Genomic DNA, 24,604 nt, shown 5'->3' with positions numbered 1-24,604 from the left:
GTTTTTCTGTAGAAGATAGCTTCTAGAAAGGAAAATCAAACACAGTCTAAGTTATTCTGTGCTTTATTCTCCTCCCTCCACAGATTTCTTGTTGTTTTGGGTCCTCTTATGTGAAATTTCACAATATGTGAAAGTAGCCTGAACTCTTTAGAAGTAAAGGTAGTAGTTGTGGTTTTAGAAAATTATGTGTTTATACTGCCTCTGTAAATGGAACACAAGCCTCTCCCACCCTCTGGGGAGCTTGTCACTTAGTGCAATTTTTTAGGAACTCCTAAGCAGTTTAAGTTCTGGCCAGAGGTCCTGGAGTTAAGGATGTTGTCAACTCTGCTACTCATTTGAAATTTGTCTTCTGGAACCTATAGCTGCAAAAAGAGCTTTGCTTCTCTGGGTGAAAACAACATGCATTATCATTTGTAATAACTTTAATGGATGCTGCTTCTTTCTTCTTTTTGGCCCCCAAGGGACTCAGAGATAAACTTGAAACTCACCTGTAACAAGCATGGTCTGCATACTTGTGTTTATACTTTCGCTGGTCTCGAATTTCTATTTATTTATAGTTTTCTGGCTTGCAGTCTATATTTGTGTAATATTTATATGGTTTTATATGGTTCTTGATGGAAATCCCCTAAAATCCTTTTCATAGCGAGTCAGAGAATGAAATCTGTGGTTTAATCCACTGGCTTTTCTTTAGGCAAGAGACAGCTGTACTAGAAGAATCAAGGATTATAATAAATTTGAAAAACCAGAAGAGTTCTTCAGGTAAGCATGATCTTTATGTTTGCTCCTGACCTTAGGAATTGACTCTAGGTCCCAGATTTTGAATTTCTTATGAACAGTATCATCTACTTAAAAAAATCACTTAATTAACAGTGATTATTGAGTATCTGCATCTCCTCCAAGAAATAAAATGCCATATCTATAACACACACACACACTCTCTCTCTCTCTCTCTCTCGATAATCCTACAAATGACTAATCACTCCCCACCCCCTGACTTCCTGCCTTTTCATTCATACATTGGGATTGGGATCCACAGGAGCGGTTGTAGAGAAAGAGATTTTTAAAATACTATATTATGTAAATTACTGCAACCATTATGGAAAACAATATGGAAGTTCTTCAAAAAACTAAAAATGGAACTATCGTAAGATTAAGCAATCCCACTGCTGAGTATATATCCAAAGAAATTGAAATTGGTATATCGAAGAGATAGCTGCACTGCCATGTTCATTGCAGCATCATTCATAATAGCCAAGATATAGAATCAACCTAAGTGTCCATTAATGGATGAAGGGATAAAGAAAATGTGGTGTATATATACACAACGGGATACTCTTCAGCCTTGAAAAAAAGGAAGGAAATCCTGTCATTTGAGACAACATGGGCAAATGTGGCAGACATTTTGTTAAGTTAAATAAGCGAATAACAGAAAGACAAATATTGCGTGATTTCACTTGCCTGTAGAGTCTGAAAGAGTTAAACTCATAGAAACAGAGAGTAGAATGGTGGTTACCAGGGCTGGAGGTTGGGGTGGAGGGCAGATGGAGGTGAAGTTAGTCAAATGTACAAAATCTCAGACAGGAGAAATAAGTTTTTGAAATCTATTGTACAGCATGGTTAACTGTGGTATTTAATAATAGTGTTTATTTCAAAATTGCTGAGTAAATCCAAGTGTTCACACCACAAAAATATAAGTTCATGAGGTGATGGATATGTTAGTTAGCTTGAGTTAATCATTCCATAGGTATATGCATATAAAAAATAATATTTTATCCCCTAAATAGATACAATTATTATTTCTCAGTAAGAAATAATAATATAACATAAATACCATATTGTTTCAAAATAGAGGGAAGAAAACATGTAAATAGTCCTAATGGATTTTTTTTTTTTTAATCTCCAGACTGGCTTCCAGACAAGGCTCTATGGTGGCCCAGACTGGTTGAATTTTTTCAGTTAACGTTTTGTTACTCTGCCTTAATTTCCGATAACTAGAGATTCTGATAAGAACTTTAAGAATAGGAATACTTCTGAGAACCTTAAGATGTTATTAGCCATACATAAGTAACCATACATTTTCTAAAAAGCATTTTTCTCTTCACAGTAGCTGGAAGTAGAATATCCTAGAGAATAATTCATTTTTGAAAAATAGAATGTCTTAGGGGAGACCTGGCCTGCTAAGTATTATAGGAGAAGACTCAGGACAAAATCAAGTTATCAGATACCTGGGGCTTAGAAAGCAAGGAGTTAGAAGGTAGAAGAGGCTTACAGAAAGGAGGAAAGAAGATGCTGGAGACCCTCTTTCATCTGTTATAGAACATTTTCTATGGCTGGCCCGTATTCAGAGAAGGATCCATATCTTGCTGCTTTCTACACCAAATAGTTCCAAGATCCAAAATTCAAGCTAGTGCTCTTAGTGTATTCACTAAGAGCTTGTTTGGTTATATTATGGGTTAAATGGGTTTTCCTATAAAGCTAGCCACCATTTATGCTATTTAGATCTACCACTTAGGAAGATTTCGGTCACATTCATGATTTTCAGATTGTCCTCTCTCAGAACCCTGGTGTCATGAACTGTAATAGTTGTAGGAATTGTTGTAGTGGGTATAGCAATAATATTTCTATGGAAAAATATAGAACTTAATATGTGCCAGGTACTGTTTCAGTTATGGACACTCATTTAAGTGTATGAAGTAGATGCTATTATAATCCCCAATTACAGATGAGGAAACTGAGAGACAGAAAAGTTAAATAACCTCCCCAGGTCATGTAGCTACTAAGTAGCAAAGCCTTGATTTGAACCTGCACTCTCTAGATCCCATTTAGGCTCTTAACTGCTATACTGTCTTAACTGGATTGAGGTTTTCCATAAAATTAAAGTTTCCCCTGAATCCACAGAAAATGTTAACAATATATAGAATTTTCTGGATTTCATTTTTTTCTGTTTCATATCTTTGTACCCAGGATCACAGATGACTGAAGACTGAACAAGTTGCAAATTTCTTGATAGTCACATATGTATCATTATATACTGAGAGTTTAGCCAAACAACCCACAATAAATTGCTAATGAAGCTTAATAATTTATAGTGAAAAAGCAAAAATAGAATTGCAAACCATAAGCAACTCAAGACATGCATGGGGGATTATGCATACTTCCCCCAACTTACAGAAATTCCAACCATCAGCATATGTGTTCCACAACAGTGCCAGGCATTGTGTGGCAATCAGACTTCTTACCTAGAAACTCTATAAATGTACTAATTTTAGTAATCCTAAATAACTTACGTAATAAGCTATATTACTTAAGCTATATTATGCACAAATATAAAACTAGAAAACAAAAGGTGAACTTGGACTTCCTCAATCCTTTATAACAATGGAAGGACCTGTGCTTTGCTGGATTGGTTTGCTGTTCAGGTGGTAGCCCACTGAACCCCATTCAGTGGGCTGTGGGCCATAGTTTGAGAATCCTGCTTTAAAGGAAGAATTCAGTTCATACATTTTATTAAAGTCAGTCTGCTAAAGTGATGGAGCTGGAATTTTCTCAATGAGAGCACTGTATAACAGGGTTTTCTGTTGTCCTTTTTCATAACAAATAGTACTTCTCACTTAAAAAACAATTGTTCCTTGCAATGATGTCTGGGATTTGCTTCAAAATAATCCTGTGGGTAAAGAGTTGGGAATGAGTTGGGGAATAGGTGGAAGAAGTGGGATGAGGGGCAGATAATTGTCAAAGCGGAGTGACATGGGGCTTCATGATACTATTTTCTCTACTTTTCTGTATCTTTGAAAATAAAAAGTTAACAGCAACAACAAAAACCTTCTTTGATTACTATCCTACCTACTTCATTTCTCTGCTCTTGTTCACAGCAGAGCTTCTAAGAAGAACTCCCTGTATATCTCACTTATACATCCTCATCCTCCATTATTTAAGCAACCCACTCACTTGGCTGTCCTCCCACCAGCCCACTGAAATTACCTTTTTTAGGGTCCCCAACAAGCACCATCTTGCCACATGGGGTGGTTAATTCTCTCTTCTTATGTTACTTGACTTTCAGCAGCAATGTAGTAGGTCACTTTTTGTTTCTTGGAGCATTTTCTTTTATTGGCTTATGTCCAGCCACACTTTCTCATTTCTTCTGCATCTTGCTGGTTTCCAACAGCTGACCTCTAGCTGTTGGAAAGCCTCCAATGCTTCATCCTTGGGTTTCTCCGTACTCTTTCTGAGTAATCTCATTGGGTCCCATTGCTTTAAATATCTTCTGGTTGCTAACTTAACATCTGTAGCCCTGACTTCCAGACTTGAATCTGAGAAGCATCTCAAATTTAATGTATCCAAATCGTAACTCTTAATCCCAGCCTTACTTTCTTCCTTTCTTCCTCACCTCTTGCTTACCCCCATCTCAGTAAATAACACTGTTATATATCTGGCTGCCAGAGCCCCAAACTTTAGGCATCACCCTTGATTGCTCTTTTTCCATCATATCCCACATCCAGCCTATCATGATTACCTATTGTAATATCTCCAAATTTACCTGCATTCATCTACTTTCCTCTCCTCTCCTGCTACCATCCAAACCCCTGTCAGTCTGAACCTCTGACATCTGTCACTGGACTTCCGTATCACCTCCTAATCCATCTCTGCTTCTGTGTTTGCCCCTGGCAGTCCATGGAGAGAGCAGCCAGAGTGGTCTCTTTAAACTGAAGTGCCACTCCGCCACGTAAACTCACCCCTTGGCATCCCATAGAACTTAGAAGAAAAGCCAAACTCCTGTTTTATGTACCTGCTGCCTATGTCTGCCCCACCCTCCCAGGACTCACTACTGCAGTCACACAGATCCCTTTTCTGTTCTTCAGATATACCAAGTGGGAGTCTTACCTCAAGCCTTTGCAGTTCTCTTCTCTCTCCCTGCTATACAGATCACCATAAGGCTGGCTTCCTCTTATTATCTAGGTTTCATCTTAAGTCACCTCCCTGGAGAGGTTTGCCCTGACCACCCTATGTAAAGTATTCATATAACCACACTCTGTCTCATAGCTATTTTATTTTAGTTTATATAAAGCATGTGTGTTTCTCTATACTTATTTTTTTGCCCCTATCTATAAAGTCCAGAAGAGCAGGTACCTTGTTTGTCTTGTTCAGTGCTGTATCCCTGGCACCTAGAACAATGTCTGGAACATATAGAAGGTTAATATTTATTGCATGAATAAACAAATGAATGACTTTGTTTGTGATTTAGAATCAAGGAACTTTTCCCCAAGGGCTAATCTGTGCAGTTTTACCCCACACTCCTTCCCCATCCCCAATTTCCTGCTCAGCTGGACTGTGTGCTTACGAACTGTGTAAAGACTTGTTCAACATTCTTAAATAGGTTAAAGAAGTACAGCACTTTGGGCTCTTTGTCATTTTCAAGTCATATTCCATCCTGGGCACCATCCGGAGGGATCTTGTCCAGTTTCCTAGTTTCTCAGAAAGGAATATTTCATGGCTACTCGCACGTCCTCTTGTCTTATAGTATTTGTACTTTACACCACTCATTGGCAGAGCCAAGGCCTACCCCATCTGAGCAAAGAGCAACAGAGATCTGTTGGCTCCATTCACTCCTTTGCTCTAAGACTCGCTTGTTTCTTATCTTTTCCCAACTATTTTTAGTTGTCAAATTGCTCCTTTCTTTCCCTTTCCCATCTGTTTTTCTTTTCCTATGGAAAACAACCCATATATTTCTAGTTTAGTCAGATTAGCTGCTAGGAAGGCCCCTTTCTCAAGCTTATTTGTATAATGAAAAGCTATACCCAAATCCTAATTTAATGTGACAATTGAGCAGCCTCTTGTCAAATAGCTAGAACAAGGGCAAGGATATTAATTTGGCTCTTGGGCTGAGACACACCAGGGATGTCCCAAGGATTTGAACAATTTCTAATCTTCTCAGAGGAGGGCATAAGGAAATTCCTAACCAAAGTGAAATCCTTTATCACATCCTAGAGTAGATAAGTACTTCAAGAATCTTCTAGACTGGGGATAAGTTGGAATCACTAAGTATTATCTACTTATCTAATGCATGTAATAATAACTATCTATGTGTATTTGATCAAGTGGCTGGGAGGATACGTTTGGTTTTTTTTCCAAGGACTTTTGAGCTTTCTCTTCGGGTAATATATCTTAAGGGAAAACTTTATAAGGCTAAACAATTGAGAATTTTTTTCTGCCATAGCCAACAGTTTTGTAATTAACATTCCTTTGCATGGTATAAATACAAATCTGTTCTTTTGTCAGGATCATTCTTTATGAATTACCATATAAAAGTCATCTGGGCTGGGCATGATGGCTCACACCTGTAATCCCAGCACTTTGAGAGGCCAAGGCGGGTGGATCACCTGAGGTCAGGAGTTCGAGACCAGCCTGGCCAACATGGTGAAACCCTATCTCTACTAAAAATACAAAAATTAGTGGGGCGCGGTGGCGGGGCACCTGTAATCCCAGCTACTTGAGAGGCTGAGGCAGGAGAATCACTTGAACCCAGGAGGCAGATTGTGCAGTGAGCCAAGATCACGCCACTGCACTCCAGCAGGGTGACAAGAGCGAAACACTGTCTCAAAAAAAAAAAAAAAAAAAAAAAAAAAGCCATCTGGATAATACGTATTCTTTATTAGTATTAAGTATTTACTTTTAGATCAATGAAAACATTTCTATGGGGCTAGACTTTTTCTTGTCAAGATTATAATTTTTCTTATGAGTTTTTACCTGAAGCCCCTATTTTCTAAGACCCTAGGGTTAATGAGTCTCTTTGACATTAATCATTTCCATTTTGCTGGTTCTGATGACCCTGTGCTATCTATTGGAGCTCTAACCCTTTCCAAACCTCTTCTGCCCTTGGCAGTGTCTCACGTGCTTATGTGCATCTTAGGCCGGAGATCACGTGGCACATCCTGGTACCACCTCCGCTGCTTTCACTGGCCACTGTTGCATCTGTTTGTTGCAGGTGCTGCCTCCACTGGGGCCAACCCCTCCACTTTCTTACAAATATTAGGAGGTGGGGAAAATGAAAATGCTATCACAGGAACATCTGGCATCAGAATTTGCTTTATGAAGAAAATAATCTTGGGGGAAAACACTTTGATGAGTGCTTGAGGAAGAAAAGGAAACCCCAAAGGCCTGAGTATTGGCAGAGCTGCTTGTGTGAGCCAAGGGCAAGCATTTAGTGGTTGTTTAGAGAGTGATGGGGACACATGAGAGAAAGAAAGAGAGGGGAGGGTGGAAGAAGGGCAGGCATCAACTAAATGGCAGAAAATTGTGTGGAGGTCTTGATGCACCTGTTCCTTGTGGTCTCCAGACTTTTCTGTGAAGTATAGCATGTAGTGTGGGGTGGATTACAGGGAGTGAACTTGGAGATGCGTACATTCACATCACAGTCAGTGCAGGTCAGTATAGAGACAACAGTCATGGAAAAGGGAGCCCGGGAATGAAAAAGTCCCTGAGAACATCATCTGTCACCAAAATGTTAAGAAGGGCTTTGGGTTTCCAGAAGCTATAGAGTTGGTGGCAGTTTGAGCCAGTTTTTCCTACATATTGAAGGGCAATAAGAATCCCACATAATGTCTGGGCCACATCTTGGTGGTACCTGGCATAACTTTGTCAAAAGAACTTTTTTTTTTTTTTTTTTTTTTTGAGACGGAGTCTCGCTCTCGCCCAGGCTGGAGTGCAGTGGCGCAATCTCGGCTCACTGCAAGCTCTGCCTCCCGGGTTCATGCCATTCTCCTGCTTCAGCCTCCTGAGTAGCTGGGACCACAGGTGCCTGCCACCACGCCCGGCTAATTTTTTGTATTTTTAGTAGAGACGGGGTTTCACTGTGTTAGCCAGGATGGTCTCCGTCTCCTGACCTTGTGATCCGCCTGCCTCGGCCTCCCAAAGTGCTGGGATTACAGGTGTGAGCAAACGCGCCCCGCCACCAAAAGAATTTTAAAACCACTGCAATAGGTAACTCAACTGCTGGTACTGTATTTTATGTGTGCTTGGTATGTTTATATGTCTTTAATTCTATTACAAAATTGTTTTATTGCACAAAGAACATTATAACAATGCATAACTATGTATCAATAGCAATATTAAAAATAAAGACAAAAGGACATATTCAGCCAAATGTGCCTTCAGTGTCTGGCAGGCAGGTATGGCATAGAAAGGGCAATAAGAGGCAGTTCCTGCCTTTAGGGGGCTTCCAGGATCCAGCCCGCAGTCCCAGCACCCTATTGAACCAGCTGTTTCTGTTTTTCCATTTTAGTCGCGTCACTCAGGCTTTGGGTGATTTATTAAGAGAACCAATAAGGTTTTGCTTAAGATTGGAAACACTCTCTTTCCACAATCATTTAAGCCTCAGTTGAAGCTTCATTTTCCTCCTTCAGCTTCACCTGAGATTCCTTCTGGTAAAATCCCGCTGCTCCTCCCTGATCCTACAGCTTTCTCTGTTTTAACCCTTGGAACATGATGTAATTGGTGGGATGACTTTTTCTTTGTTTCCCAGGAAAGTATACCTTTCTTGAAAGCAGGAAACTGTGTTTTGTCTGTATTTTGTGAATGCCCATAAATGTTTATTGGATGAATGTTCTTGGGGACACTACCCTAGGTACAGTAGAAGCAGAAGTATTTTTCGGTTTTTGTGGTTTTTTTCTGGAATGAAGGGTAAGGTGAAGGAGTATAGACAGAAATAAGAGTGATTGAGTCATAATTGCACCTCTATCAGTCAGTCTTGTAAGAATTTTATATATGTTACACTTCACTCAATCCTTATAACAACCCTATGAGATAGCAATTATCAGCTCCTCCCTCTCTTCCATTTTAATCTTGACCTCTCAGAAACACAGAGAGGTCAAGTGACTTACTCAAAGTCACAGCTAGTAGGTGGCAGTTAGATCTGAACTCAAATAGGCTCCAGAGACCGGGCTCTTGACCGTTATTCTTCCTCTCCAAGGTTGGAAGAGACTGAGAGACCTCAGCTCCTGAACACCTGGAACTGCCAAGCCACAGCTGTTACCATTACTGTACTGTTACTAAAGAGCCAAACCAAACCACATGGCTAGCTCCTTTGGCAAGCACTTCCCCTCCAGATGTGCCTCTGCTTAGCACTCTGATAGTGAGCACAGGTGAGTCCGAGGAAAGCAGGCCAAGAAGTGCTGATGAGTTTCTCTCTGAGGCCCAGGGATAACCAGCTGTGCCAACAACCAGCCCTCCCATGCCATTCCATGCCCTGTAGCCTGGCTCTTTTGCCACTTTAGGAGCCCTGGGCTCTCTTACACCTGTGTGGAAGAAGGAGGGACTCCCAGGAACAGAATTAGGAGTAGGGAAAGGGAGAAGAAGAAGGGAGGGAAGAGTGGGAAGGGAGAAAGGACATGCATTTCTACCCAGATGCCTTTGGTTTCCTTATATTAATATAAGGGACTTGAACTATGTTATTCTTTCTCAAATTGGGATTTAAGGGCCCAAGGAATCCAAAAATTCTATGAGAACTAGGTATTTTTATGTAAATGATTAACTAAAACAACGAATGTAACCTTATTCCGGATCATCTTCGAATGGAGTCCTGCCTCTTGATTTTACTTTCTGAGGTTATGTTTGTGACTGTGATGCATGCAAATGTCAGTCACCTACAGTGGCCACATTCAGACAATTTGAAATACATTTTACATTGTAACCCAGCACACGCATACATGTGAATGGAAATGCACCAGGAGTTTCCGAAAGTATTCCTCACCCTTTCTGCATAGGGAGTACCCTGTCATCCCCCCTTATATTCCCAGGTAGTGGGACACACTATCAGGTTACAGCCTTCAGTAAAAAGATCATAGCATGTAACTGTGAGCAGGACCAGTCTGCCGCTTTCTTTTGCAGTGGAAATGTTCCATTGAAAGACATTTTCCAGATACATCTTTACCACACTAAGTTGTTTAACAAACTGAATCGTTGACTTGAAATCATGAGAACAAAATAAAGATATGAAATAATGACTGTTTTATTCTGGATTGCTGAAAAAATACCCAGGTAGTTTAAAGCTGTAAATCAGAACAGGGCAAATCGGAGTCTCATTGCTGTCAATGAGGGGTATAAGACTGATAGAGTAATAATTGCAGCTATACAATTATTTGCATCGAAACAAACTATATCAAAGTAGCCAGTGCTGTGTTATTTACTTTGTAAGCATGAATCTCATCTCTGAATATGCCAGCTTATAATTCATTAGTGAAAAATGTGGTAAGTAAACCATGATGACTTACTTTTTCATTAACTTAACATTTGGGATGCACTGTATTAGTGTTCTCCAGAGGAAGAGAATTGATAGTAGATAGATGACATGATATTAATAGATAGATTGACACAGAGAGCATAACAGATAGGTAGATAAATATAGAGATGAGAGATATGAGATTTGTTATAGGTATTGGCTCACATAATTTTGGAGGCTGAGAAGTTGTGTACAAACTGGAGAACCAGGAAAGCTGGTGGTGTAATTCAGTATGTGTGTGTGTCGGGGTCAGGGCTGGGGGTGTATAGGGTGGATATGGTATAAGTCCTAGTCAGGGTTGGAATGTCCAAGAAGAGTGCTGTTGCCCAAGTGCAGGAGAGGATGGATATTCTAGCTCAAGAAGAGAGAAAATTCACCCTTCCTCACTTTTTTGTTCTATATGGGCCCTCTACAGACTGGATGGTACCCACCTACATTGGCAAGTGATATGGCTTGATTCTGTGACTCCATCCAAATCTCATCTCAAATTGTAATCCCCTTGTGTTAGGGAGGGACCTGGAGGGAGATGACTGGATCATGGGGACAGTTCGCCCATGTTGTTCTTGTGATAATAAGTGAGTTCTCATGAGAGCTGATGGTTTAAAAGTATGGCACTTACTCCTGCTCTCTCTCCCTCTCTCCAGCCACTATGGAAGATGTGCCCCTTCCTTCCCCTTTGCCTTCTGCCATGATTGCAAGTTTCCTGAGCTATGCATACTGTGAGTTAATTAAACCTCTTTTCTTCATAACTTACCCAGTGTCAGGTAGTGTCTTTATAGCAGTGTGAGAATGGACTGTTACAGTGAGGGTGATCTTTACTCAATCTGTTGATTCAAATGCTACTCTCTTATGAAAATACCCTCACAGACACATCCAAAAATAATGTTTTGCCTGCTATCTGGGCACCCCTTAAGCCCAGTAAAGTTGACACATAAAATTAACCATCACATACACTATTAAAGTGGCTGAATCATTTATTCTGGATTGGGGTGATTTTATCCTTGTGGTGGTAGTTAATATGCTTTTCTGTTTGCTATATTTCCTGTAAGCTAGTCGTTGAATCTAGAGGCTCGATTAGATTCAGGTTAAATATTTCAGGCAAGAATACCTTTTATTGGTGGTGCTGTAGACTTTCAACCATACCACATCAGGAGGGACATAAAGCCTGTCAGTCCCGTGTGTAATGATCATAGATTGATGGGAGGTTTTGACATTTTCACCTTGATCTTTCCATTATAAAGTTCCTTATCAACCTTTCACATAATGGTTTAATGTTTATTGATAACTGCCAAGTTCCAGTACTTCATGAAGTGGAAATAAAATGGTGGTTTCCTAATTCCTACATTCTTCTGCATTTATTAGCTGGTATTGATCTCTGAAGAACTTTCCCTCCTTAACTGTTTGATTGCCCTTAGATGTAGTTCTTAGGCCCTATTTTATTTTATTTTTATTTATTTTGTTGAGACTCAGTCTCACTCTGTCGCCCAGACTGGAGTACAGTGGTATGATCTCGGCTCACTGCAACCTCCATCTCCTGGGTTCAAGTGATTCTCCTGCCTCAGCCTCCTAAGTAGCAGGGATTACAAGCACCTGCCACCATGCCTGGCTAATTTTTGTATTTTTGGTAGAAATGGAGTTTCACTATGTTGGCCAGGCTGGTCTCGAACTCCTGACCTCAGGTGATCTGTCTGCCTCAGCCTCCCAAAGTGCTGGGACTACAGGCATGAGCCACAGTGCCCGGCCTTTAAAAATTTTTTATTTAAATAGTTTTGGGGATACAGGTGGTTTTTGGTTACATGGATAAGTTCTTTAGTGGTGATTTCTGAGATTTTAGTGCACCCGTCACTTGAGCAGGGTACACTGTGTCCAATATGTTGTCTTTTATACCTCACCCCCTCCCATCCTGCACAACAAGTCCCCAAAGTCCGTTACATCATTCTTATGCATCCTCATAGCTTAGCTCCCGCTTATAAGTGAGAACATAGAATATTTGGTTTTCCATTCCTGAGTTACTTCACTTAGAATAATGGCCTCCAGCTCCATCCAAGTTGCTGCAAAAGACATTATTTCATTCATTTTCATGGCTGAGTGGTATTCCATGGCATATATACACCACATTTGCTTTATTTACTCATTGGTTGGTGGGCACTTAGGCTGGTTCCATATCTTTGTAGTTGTGAATTGTGCTACTATAGACATGCATGTGCATGTGTCTTTTTCATATGACTTCTTTTCCTTTGGATAGAAACCCAGTAGTGGGATTACTGGATTGAATGGTACTTCTACTTTTAGTTCTTTAAGGAATGTCTATATGGTTTTCCATAGTGGTTATACTAATTGACATTCCCACCAGCAGGATAAAATTGTTTCCTTTTCACCACGTCCATTCCCACATCTATTGTTTTTTGACTTTATAATTATGTATTAGGCTCTATTTTAAATCAGTGCTCCCTGAGCTTGATCTCTTGTCAGCCATCATCATATCAATGTGAAAATAGACTAGAAGCAGGTATCTGCAGTAATGGAGATAGCATGTGTGCAAGTAGGCAGGAACTCCCCTTAGTGTCAGCTTGAGAGCAATGAAGGGGGAGGAGAGCTATGCCTCTGAAACAATACCATTTTGCCCCCAATGCCAGTTTTAATTCAGAGATAAAATGCCATGCTTCAGAGCTATCAATAGTAATTGAGATTGATGACCTCTGGAAGCTGACAGAACACTAACTTCTGGGAGGAGACTAGAGTAGATCAGGATGATTTCTTGGTATACTCGCAGCTGTTTCCCACCATGTGTTTCCTCTTCTTTCTGATATACAGCCAGACTACATTTCCCAGTCTGCCTTGCAATTAAGGGAAACTGAGGTCTAGTCAATGGAATATAAGTAGAGAAATGTGTACCACTTCCAGGCCTGGCCCATGAAAACCTCCCATATGCTCTCTCTCCTTCATCCTCCTTTTCCCTTCAGGCTGGCTGGAGGGGAGGCAGCTCATGGGAAAGATTTGGAAGTTGGCAGAGCCTCTATTAAGCTGGGTTCCTGAATGATGGCAAGAAAAAGGCCCACTCCTCTATCCTATTCACCTGCCAAGTATTGTTTGTGAGCAAGAAAAAAAAAATCTACTGTATTTGAGGCCATCTTAAATACAGTTTCTCTTTTAAAGCCATTCCACGTCCACCGTTTGGCATTAAGCGTCTTAAAAAAAAAAAAAAACTGTCGGTGCCCTGCCTTGCCAGTAAACTGTTAGCGAGTCTTAACTCGGGAGATCTGTCTCTCCTGGCATTCTGAGAAGCAGAAGTCTCAAATTACTTCTAGCTGAAATGGAAAAGAAAACAAAACAGAAACTCATCTGTGGTAGGCAGACTAATGTCCCTCCCACCAAGATGTTCATGCCTGAGTCCTTAGAACCTGCAAATATGTTACCTTCCGTGGCAAAGGGGACTTTGCAGGTGTGATTAAGGGTACTGATCTTGAGATTGGGAGATTATTCTGGATTATCTAGATGGGCCCAACCTAATCACAAGAAAAAATTGGAAAAGGGAGGAAAAGAGTGGATCAGACGGATGCAACGGGAGGATTTGACCCACTGTTGCTGTCTTTGAAGATGGCAGCAAGGCCTTGGAGCCAAGGAATACAGTCTCTAGAAGCTGGAATAAACAAGGCAATGCAATCCCCTTAGAGCCTCCAGAAGGGAGCACAGCCATACAGATACCTTGATTTTTAACTCGGTGAGACCCAGGTCAGGCTTCTGACCCTCAGAACTGTTAAAATAGTACATTTGTACTGTTTGAAGTCATTAACATTTGTGGCCATTTGTCATGGCAGCAGTAGAAAACTAATATACCATCCCATACAAAACATTTAAATGAAAAAAAAAAATACATATATCTGTAGAGCAGGCACATTTGTAGGTTCTTAATGCCTATCATCCTTATCTGGAAACTTGGGTGTTTAATGCATTTTGGCAAGAGTGATGTCAACTAGGATGTTCCTTGGTAGCTTAAATATATCCAGGCTATTGCAGTGATGCCTGACATTGAAGGGAAAATGTACACATTTAGTCAGTTGCATGTATGATTTCAAATATCTGGATTTTGGAATTGTGTAACTACGTATATACCAGCTACATCTGAGGGGAAATTTTCAGTTTTCATCCAGATGCTCCGGTAAGTGCTGACATACCCAGACTATGAGAGATTTAGATGGAACTAAAGAAGTCCCCAAGTCTCAGGAGAACAATGAAATGTAGCCCAGGGTATCTGCTGGAGTTATGGTATATTCATCAGAATGAGCTGCTGAACACTGTGGTCAGGCCCTTGACTAGTGACACCATTAAGATTTTGTTTCCTCCTAAATCACCACCCCTCCTCTACTGCTGAAATGTGGCTGTTTCATCTCTCCATTAGAGTCCTTCCAATTTACACCAAGCAAAACAGTTGGAAAATAAAACCTCATGGCCAGGCAGTGGGTAGGGGTGAGAGGGAGGAGGAAAGGATGTAAACACTTAATTCAGAATCCAACATTGGATGAAAGACTCCTCGATTCAGACCTCATCCCAGTTTGCCCATGGACTCAGTGTCTGACCTTGCATTACCCTCCCTGATCCTTAACTTCCCAGAACTCTTGACAGATGATTAATAATACCTGCTATACAAAGGTGGTGAGAAGTTATAAATGGTAGTTAAGGATGATGAGTAAGCCGAGTATAATAGCTACTGCTTTCAAGATTTCTCAGAATCCATTAGAGTTTCTTTTGTTTTAATGACTGTGATGAGTTCAGTAAGTCATTTCGGAGTTAGGCATCACTTATCTTTGTGTACTGAATATTCTTAAAGCCACAGTTATTTCCTTGCTGTGGTTATAAAGCAATTCTGAAGACCAAATCATGTTGCCTTTCTACATACCCATTGAAGTTTCTCTCTCTTACTCTACGTGGAAATCCTGTAATACAAATTTCAGCCTTACACTGAGAAAATATATATTTCTGAGTCTTTTTTTCTTAATATATATGTGATACAACTCTAAAGTAAGAATAAATGGAAAATCATTAGAAGTATAGAAATTACTTTGAAAGGGTATATACAGTCTAATTCATTTATTTATATTTTAGAAATTTGAATGAATTATTTTAATAAATTTATATAAAAGATTTGACATTACTGTATACTCAATTTTTCTTTTCATTTTTTTGAGCCAGTCCTCAGAGCCTGTTTGCTCAACTGCCCTTTTTCCCTGCCCAGTACATCGAGCTGTTCAGTGAAAAAGAACACAGTGTTTTGTGTATATAAATAAATAAATAAAAATAAAAATAAACAGCTAACTAGGAAACCCTCCTTCTCCTTCCCCAACAAGTTGCCCGAAGAAATATGTATTAGCAAGACTGCTAGAAATTCACATTTGTTACGTGAAATTAGGACATTAAAAACGTATCCCACTGCTTAGTGCCCAGACCTTGTACCCCACACAGCAGCCTGCTTGTCGGCCATGGAACAATGTGTAGCAAATGCCTTGGTGATGACATGTCTGTCAGAGGGAAAGAAGGAGGGCATGGATTATCATAATGCAGCATAGACCTCATTTCCTTCTGAAATTACCCAGAGATGCTTGGCTGGGCAAAGTACAGCAAGTCCCTGAAGGGGGCAGTAATTTCTCAGGCCTGTTGAAGGAAAGAAGAACAATATGTGTGTGAGTTGCTATGTCTTTAGACGTTGGCAGTGGCAGCAGGCTGGTAATGAGCAGGTTAGGTATTTCAAAATGTTTCTTTGCCTCAGGAAATTTAACAGGTATACCTGTTTTCTTTCAGTGGCTAAAAATGTCCGTTGCCATCAGCCAGGTGTAGTTGGCCTTTTTAAAAAACAAGAGAAGTGGCCGGGTGCAATGGGTCACACCTGTAATCCCAGCACTTTGGGAGGCTAAGCTGGGTGGATCACAAGGTCAGAAGTTCAAGACCAGCCTGTCCAATATGGTGAAACCTGTCTCTACTAAAAATACAAAAAATTAGTTGGGCATGGTGGTGCATGCCTGTAGTTCCAGCTGCTCAGGAGGCTGAGGCAGGAGAATCACTTGAACCCAAGAGGCAGAGGTTGCAGTGAGCCAAGATTGTGCCACTGTACTCTGGCCAGGGCAACAGAGTGAGAGTCTGTCTCAAAAAAAAAAAAAAAAAAAGGAGGACTGAGCATGTGGTCTTTGTTCTTCTGGTAGCTTGAACACTAACAAAGTGTTCTCTACCCACTTAAGCTTCTCATCTGCACATCAGTGGTCTTCAAACTTTTTTTGCTATATACCATTGAAAGAATGTTTTAAAAACTATGTACCATCTCACTTTTTAAATTTGACATCTAAACGTTTCCTTCATTTTAAAAATGAGTAGAAGACATTACATATTTCATAAGGTAAAGACTGATTGTGTGTGGAATAAATATTTTGTGATATGATTTGATAAACTAGGTTTTAATGACCTTATTGAATAACATGTTAAATCAGAAGGAAATCAATAAAAAGCTTATATGTAGACTTTATCCAGCACATCTTAAAAGATCTGATGATTTCAGAACTACCCAGGACTGTAATCCCAGCTACTCAGAACTACCCAGGACTGGCCAACCCTACTCTTACAGACTTGTTTGCAGGACAGGGAGAGAAAGAAAGCGCCAAGGCTTCCCCTAACCAGTATTTGGAATCATTTAGGGCAGCACACCATATTAAGATTTGAGATATGAGTGGTGTGACTTTCTTTTGTAGAGTGGGAGAAAGAATATTGTTGATGCCCAAAGGCTCTCAGGCAGTTTCAGAAATTAGTACATACGGAAACTGAGGATGTAGAAACCCATTTTTATGAAACTACCCCTGCTCTAGTACCTTTGGGAAGTCCATTTGAAGACTGCTGGAATAGATCATGGACTCAATAAATACCTTTTCATAGGAGCACAGAGGGATGGACAAGGCAGACTGAACGAGAGAATATGAAGGCTACCCATGTCAGGTATGTGGAGGGTGCACCGAGGCTCATTCTAGGTGCAGGCAGTTACCTCCAACAGAAGAGGTGGAGGAGCTTCCCCCAAAGTAGCAAGCTCAGATTACTCATACCTCAGCCCCCTTAATTCTCTCAAGCTGCTGGATCAAGAACCAGGCAGCCAGCCCTCCAGCTGATGTCCAAAGACATTTATTATCTACCATGTGCCAGGCACTGTCCTAGGTACCAGAGACACCCTGGTAATCAAGACAAAGTTCCACATTTGTAAAGTTGGGGATCAAGGAGGTAGAGAGACAGAGGAAATAAGCAAATCTCTGAGACTCTATAAGAGGTAGAGATAAATGCTATGATGCAGATCACCTGAGTGACATGACCGGAATGGCACCTCCAGCTTGGCTGGTCAGAAGTGGCTTCTCAAAGGAAGTAGCAGCTAAGCTGAGACCTAAAGCCATCTGCATAAAAACCAGTGAGTACATCCATCAGTTGGCAAGTATTTATTGGGTGCCTGCTATGTGCTAAGCACTGTTTAGGTACTTGGATTACATTGGAAAACAGGTCGGGGAGCTTACATTCTAACTGAGTGAGAAGGGGGGCTGACAGATAATAAGCATTGTAAGTAAGTAAATTACCTGGTATGTTAGAAGATGGTAAGTGTTATGCAAAAAAAAAAAAAAAAAAAAGGTATAGAGCAGGCTAAGGAAGAGAGGTAGTCTGGGGGTAGTGTGTGATTTTAATTAGGGTGGGTGGGGAGGGCCCCATTCAGTGGGTGTCCTGGGAGTGAAGACTTGAATGAGGTGGAGGAGTGAGCTGTATAGAAGGAGCTGTGCGAGGGGAGAGCTCAGGCTTTTGCTGTAGTTCTCCCTCACACAACCTGTTCTCATGCTGCTAATAAAGACATACCTGAGACTGGCTAATTTATAAAGGAGAGGTTTAAATGACTCACAGTTCCACATGGCTGGCGAGGCCTCACAACCATGGCAGAAGGCGAATGAGGAACAAAGTCATGTTTTAAATGCTGGCAGGCAAGGAGAGCCTATGCAGGGGAACTCCCATTTATAAAACCATCAGATCTCGCGAGACTTATTCACTACCATAAGAACAGTATAGGGGAAACTGCCCCCATGATGCAGTGATCTCCACCTGGCCCCACCCTTGACATGTGAGGATTATTACAACTCAAGGTGAGATTTGGGTAGAGACATAGCAACACCATATCAGTTCTCATTTTATTATCCCTGAGAAGAACATCCAACTCCCCTTTACTGCAGCACTGTGCCCACCTGGTTTCTCAAGGAAGCCAATGAGACTAGCAGACATTGTCAGGTCACAGTATTTTGGAGTGCTCTGCGATGCATCTTGTCAGTCCAGCTCTTTGTGGCTTCAGTTGATACATTTCAGTCTCCAGTCACCTCTTGAGTGAGCCAGTGCCGTTGAGTAGCTGCCTGCACTGAGTACTGCATTGCTTGCCCAGGTCACCTCTGAAGATCCCCTGCCTTCCTCAGACTGATCGTGTTCCTACGAGGTCGAGGAAAGTAGACCATAGTGGCTCATCTCAAGCATAGAATCTTTGTGAAGCCTTCTTTTTTTTATTATAAACATTTTTGTGAAATTTGACTTCTTTTTTTCTTTTTTTTGAGACAGAGTTTCACTCTTGTTGCTCAGGCTGGAGTGCAATGGTGCCATCTTGGCTCACTTCAGCCTCCTTCTCCCAGGTTCAAGTGATACTCCTGTCTTAGCCTTCTGAGTAGCTGGGATTACGGGCATGCACCACCACACCCAGCTAATTTTGTATTTTTAGTGGAGACGGGGTTTCACCATGTTGACCAGGCTGGTCTCAAACTCCTGACCTCAGGTGATCCACCTGCCTTGCTCTCCCAAAGTGCTGGAATTGCAGGTGTGAGCCACCGTGCCCAGCCTGAATTTTGATTTCTATTCATAATATATTCGTATGTGTTTTAATATAAAATGTTTATCATTTATATGGACTCTCCAGGAAAATACACCAGGTTTATTCTTTTGCTGTGCATATACTTGTGCTCTGAGAGTAGTTCTGTCTCAGTTTGAGGAACATGGGTGTTCTGGAAGAAATCCTGGATTGGGGGTAGAGATATGAGGTTCTGGCCCCATCTTTGCCATAAATTAACTGTGTGACCTTGAGCAGACCATTTAAATCCATTGGTCTCCGTTTTCTTTCATGTGAATTGGATGGCAGTGACTGATCACATTAGATCACAAAATCCCTTCCTTCTGTCATGCTATAATGACATAGAGTCTTGAATGCCAAGCCCATGCCTCCCCAGTGCCTGAGTGGTTGTGCTTCCTAGACGCCAGGGTCCAGTGTGTGCCAGTATGGCCTTACCCTCTTTACTGCCTCATAGTCACAGTAAGGACTTTTCTTTATAATTGAATGAACATAGAATGAATGGGCATCTTGGCATAGCTGGTTTACACACTATTCTTGTTTCCCTTTTCTACATATATGAAAATGTGAACTAAATCCATAGCCCTCCCTTGGTGGATAAAGACATAGGCATAATAGTTCCACGAATTTAGCATAATTGTTCCACGAATTTAGCCTCTTTTCGTATTCAACAGTCTCATCCCTTCCCCTCAACTTGTGTTCTCCTTGATAGAAATCTAACCACTTCTACAAGTGGCAGCTGAAGAATTAGTCTTATATAACCTTCTTGCTCAACAACTGAAAAGTTGTACAAACCTTTTAAAGAATTTACCATCAGCAAGGGCTGTGCTTCTAGGCTTGTCCAAATTGCTGTTAAGTACACTCTCTAAATTAACCAGACCATATTAACCCTGAAAACAAGCCTCACTCCTTTTCTTAAGCTGTGTCTCAAGGCTGTACCAAATTGTACTTTCACTTGAAGTAGGACATTCTGTGCCCTGTTTGAAAGCTGGCATGACTAATGTAGCTGGAATTGCTGACGAGAGAAGAGAGGAAGAGAAAGAACCGATCTGACTTAAGAATAGGGAATATTGGCTGGGTGCGGTGGCTCACGCCTGTAATCCCAACACTTTGGGAGGCCGAGGCAGGTAGATCACCTGAGGTCGGGAGTTCGAGACCAGCCTGACCAACATGGAGAAACCCTGTCTCTACTAAAAATACAAAAAAATTAGCCAGGCATGGTGGCGCATGCCTGTAATCTCGGCTACTCAGGAGGCTGAGGCAGGAGAATCCCTTGAAAACGGGAGCGGAGGTTGCGGTGAGCCAAGATTGCGCCATTGCACTCCAGCCTGGGCAACAATAGTGAAACTCAGTCTAAAAAAAAAAAGAATAGGGAATTTCACTAGGCCCTTTGCAGAATACAGTATGGCTGATGTGTGTATTATGACATAGTAAATTTTACTCCCAGCCTCCAGATTGTGAAATGGGCTCCATGTCATGCCTCAAAGCCCTACTAAGTCATTGCTAGAGCTAAGCCTCAAACCCAGCCCCAACAGTAGGCTCAAGCTGGCCTTCCCTCCCAGCACTATCACTGGCTGTCTTTCAACCTATGCTGTACATTGTGACAATCAGTTAACTGAGGTACAAGTGTATTTGGATTTATGCCAGACTGAGAATGAGAAATATTCAGATCACACCTGGAAAATGCAATGCAAAACTCCCTTGTCTTGAGCTAAAAATCTAGAAGCATTTTCAAGTGACTAAGTCTCTTAGTTTATAGGTATGAGCCTGTGATAAGTTATCTTTAGTTGTTTCTGGCTTAAGGGGATGTCAGTGACTTTTTCCCTTAGCCCCCCTCCTGGAACAGCCCACTGCTGGTGGTCTAGTTTTTTGAAAGAAGCCCTGACTTCTGAAACCTCATGCTGGGGCTTTGGGTTAGTGTTTGCATTACTGAGGGTGGTTTCATGGCATGATAATGCAAAGTTTAATAAGAGCAGGCTGTCTTTGCCTACAGCTAGAGCTGCACTGAGGCATGACTACTTCTAGTGCTTGCTCTGTGCCAGATTTACAGTGCCTTACAGCCGGAACTGGGGCAGAGAAGGAAAGGAAGAATGACTCTGGTTCAGGGGAAGAAGTAAAGTTTCAAGGCTGTGTGATAGGACATTTCCCTGATGCTTGGCTTTAGACTCTGGATGGGGACGTTAATACATTGAGCAGAGGCTGGCCACCTATACTGGTGCCACTGAAGGACTCTGCCCTGGCTCAGTGCTGGGTTTGCTTGGTGATGCAGTGTAGTGTAGCAGGACGATCACTAGCTTTAAAGCCAGATCCACCCAAATTTGAATCCCAGCATTAGTCCTCACTCTGCTTTGAGACTTCGGGCAAGTTATTTAATCTCTTGAAATCTCAGTTTGTTCATCCGAGTAACAGGTGGTAAAATACATACATTGAAAGGCTGCTAAAAGATGAAGCAATGAGAAGGCAAAATGGTACAGCCACTTTGGGAGACAGTTTGGCAGTTTCTTATACAACTAAACATACTCTTACCATATGATCCAGCAATCCATCTCCTTGGTATTTACCCAAAGGAATTGAAAACTTATGTCCACACAAAAACCTGCACACACGAATGTTTGTAGCAGCTTTATTCATAATTGCCAAAACTGGGAAGCAACCAAGATGCCCTTCAGTAACTAAGTGGATAAACTGTGGTACGTCCATCTGTATCTTTTATTCAGTGATAAAAGAAATGAGCTATCAAGCCATGAAAAGACATGGAGGAACATTACATACATATTGATAAGTGAAAGAAGCCAGTCCAAAAGGCAGTATACTGTATGACATCCGGAAAAGGCAAAACTATATGACATCTATGTATCAGTGAAATAAGCCAGTCCAAAAGGCGGTATACTGTGTGACATCTGGAAAAGGCAAAACTATAGCAAGAGTAAAAAACATCAGTGATTGCCAAGCATTCAGGGAAGGGAGTAAGGGATGAGTTGATGAAGCATAGGGGACTTTTAGGGCAGTGAAACTGTTCTATAGTGTCTAGAATACTGTATTACTATATCAGTCATAGAATGATACTAGAGAACATACTGTAATGATGGACACATGACATTGTGTATTTGACAAAACCCTTCTTTGTGTTGTACACAGAGAAGGAACCCTAATGTCAACTATGGACTTTAGTTAATAAGTCTTCTAAAAAGCTTAAACAAGGCAATGTATATAAACTAACCAACTAACTGGCATAAATAAATAGTGGACTTCAAAAAAAATTCATAATCCTAGCACTTTGGGAGGCCGAGGTAGGTGGATCACCTGAGGTCAGGAGTTCAAGACCAGCCTGGCCAACTTGGCAAAACCCCATTTCTACTAAAAAAAATACCAAAAAAAAAAAAAAGTATATTCTAAGTTCCAGGAATGTCATTTAGACATAGTTTCTGTTGAGGCTAGATGTATCAATTTTCATTAAAGGTGGTATTATTATTTAAAAATCCAGCTGGTTACTAAATGAGAATTAGCTACCCTTTATAACCAGGGATTGTTTCAAAGAAATGTAGTATTTCCTCCCCTGTGGCCTATCTTGTGCAAAGTTAGTAATAGTTTGTTGCCAAATCCAAGGAAAGCAAACTCTGGCTCAGTCATAAGTTTTATTTTTCTCACCATGATTTACAATTGGTATAAAATTTAGGTCTGGACTTGGTTAGTTATAATGCAATCATAATATACTGCATCTTGAGTTGATTTTGTCATATCCTGTATTGTTATGTAAAATGCTAACTTTAATGGAGAATCGCTCCAATAGAATATCCTTATTTGTCCTGCATGAAGTTTCTCATCTTTCGTATCAATTTTTTGTGTGGTTCAAATTAGTGTGGGAAGAAAAGGCAGGAAATATAAATTTAAGTGACATGTGTTATATCATAAAAGAATTGTATCACAAAGCATTAGGACAATGCACAGAAAACTTTGCCAATAGCTGATAGAGCAGAAGCGATGGTATAATTAAATAAGAACTAACACCTATTTTGTAACTGGAAATTGCATTGTCAGAGTCCCTTTCCTTTTATCACTAGATGCTAAGAATCTAGCCATGTAAAAACTCCCAAAACATCCAAATTCAAAAAAACTGAAATCTAACATGGTAATGCAGTTGTCAAGAACATACAATAGTCTTTGGGCTTTTACAAAGCACTGAAAACTAAATGTTGCTTTTGTGTCCTTATCTTCCACAACTTCTTTCTTGGCAGCTTTTCTTGGCTCACTTCAGACATACAGAATTTCAAGTAATCAGGGAAAGTTGGGACAGAAACTTCCTTTCTCTTTCCATGACCTTTTCTTCTTCCTTTACGGATCTTTTCTCCTATGCTTTCTCTCACATTCACATTATGTGTGTCAGTTGGAGAAATCTTGATGCCCAGTTTCGTTTGTTTCTTCTGTCCCACCTGTAACTATTTTAGGTTGAGTTCCCTGGCTCGTGTATCAGTGTAGATGACAAATTATCTCAAAGCCCAGAGGGCCTCAATGGTCCAAGTCCCAGCAACAAGGGACACCTGCTGGCATGACATGGGCTTGACCTGGGTTCTGTGGACATTAAGGCACCACTGTCCTGAGTGGGGGTGTGGAACTGAGCTAGGGGAGGGGGGAGGATGAGCTTAGAGCTGCCGAGGAAACAGAAAGAGTCTATAGGCTTTTAAAAAAAGAAAGAAAGAAGAAAAAAAGATGTTCCTGGGGACTCTGAGAACAGTTAAGAGTCCAGGGTCAGCCAGAATCACCCTTTCCCCCAGCTACCAAGAGAGCCACAGGACAGAAATTGACTTGGAGCCAAAGGATATTGCTCCTAGACCAAAAGCCCAAATTAAGGGGTATAGGCAGTTAAGGGCAAGCGAGGGCAGTAGAGATGGTTGTCAGAGTCCAGTGGCCATGAGAGGTTTCTCAGCTGCCTTCCGATTCTCTGCTGGGGCAATGCCAGCCATAAAGTACAAGCCATGCTTTGGTGTGGGCTGTAGACATATTGTTGTCCCATAACTACTGTCATTCAAACAGGATCTAGTTTCTTGGCATGAGCAAATTGTTCCCGCTGAATACGCACACTGTGTCTGCTATGGGGCAAGGCAAAGCGAATCCTCCAAGGAACTGGATGGATTTTTCATTCCGAGATAAGCAGTTTTTTTTGTGGGGGCGGGGGAGATGGAGAGGAGCCAGCTTCACTCTCTGTTCATGCGAGTTTTGAATGAAACGAGTAAAGTTCATGTTCCCCCCAGAGTACACAAGGTTCAAGTGGGATTACCCAGTGGGAATCCAGCCCAATTGTAATTTAACTTGTTCGAGGGATCTAAATATTTAATCTGCCTCCATCACGAATCCTAGAATCCTATGTAAGCAGCAAAGGCCGAGGCTCTGAGAGTAAACACTGCAGTCAGAGTCAGAAGTGTTGCAACTGGCACAACTGCTGCCGT

The 24,604-nt window shown here is 41.1% G+C and overlaps 1 protein-coding gene across 11 annotated transcripts in view; it reads left to right on the top strand.

Moving 5' to 3' along the window:
• Positions 1-24,604, top strand: part of LOC105483702 (CASP2 and RIPK1 domain containing adaptor with death domain) — a 179,153-nt gene that overhangs the window by 118,293 nt on the left and 36,256 nt on the right. For 6 of the 11 annotated variants that reach the window (XR_011608968.1, XR_011608967.1, XR_011608964.1 and 3 more), the window contains exon 3: positions 10,918-10,992. The exons of the other annotated variants lie outside the window; for them this stretch is intronic. Coding sequence is in view for 1 of the 6 variants with exons in the window: in XM_071071306.1 (XP_070927407.1) it covers positions 10,918-10,992 (75 nt within the window). In the remaining 5 variants the exon portion in view is untranslated. The remainder of the gene's footprint in view (positions 1-10,917; positions 10,993-24,604) is intronic. 11 annotated transcript variants of the gene reach the window in all.

The sequence above is a fragment of the Macaca nemestrina genome, chromosome 10, assembly GCF_043159975.1.
Source record: "Macaca nemestrina isolate mMacNem1 chromosome 10, mMacNem.hap1, whole genome shotgun sequence".
NCBI classification, from domain to species: Eukaryota; Metazoa; Chordata; class Mammalia; order Primates; family Cercopithecidae; genus Macaca; species Macaca nemestrina.
Note: the sequence above shows the minus strand (reverse complement) of the source record. Positions and strands in the feature narration are given on the sequence as shown.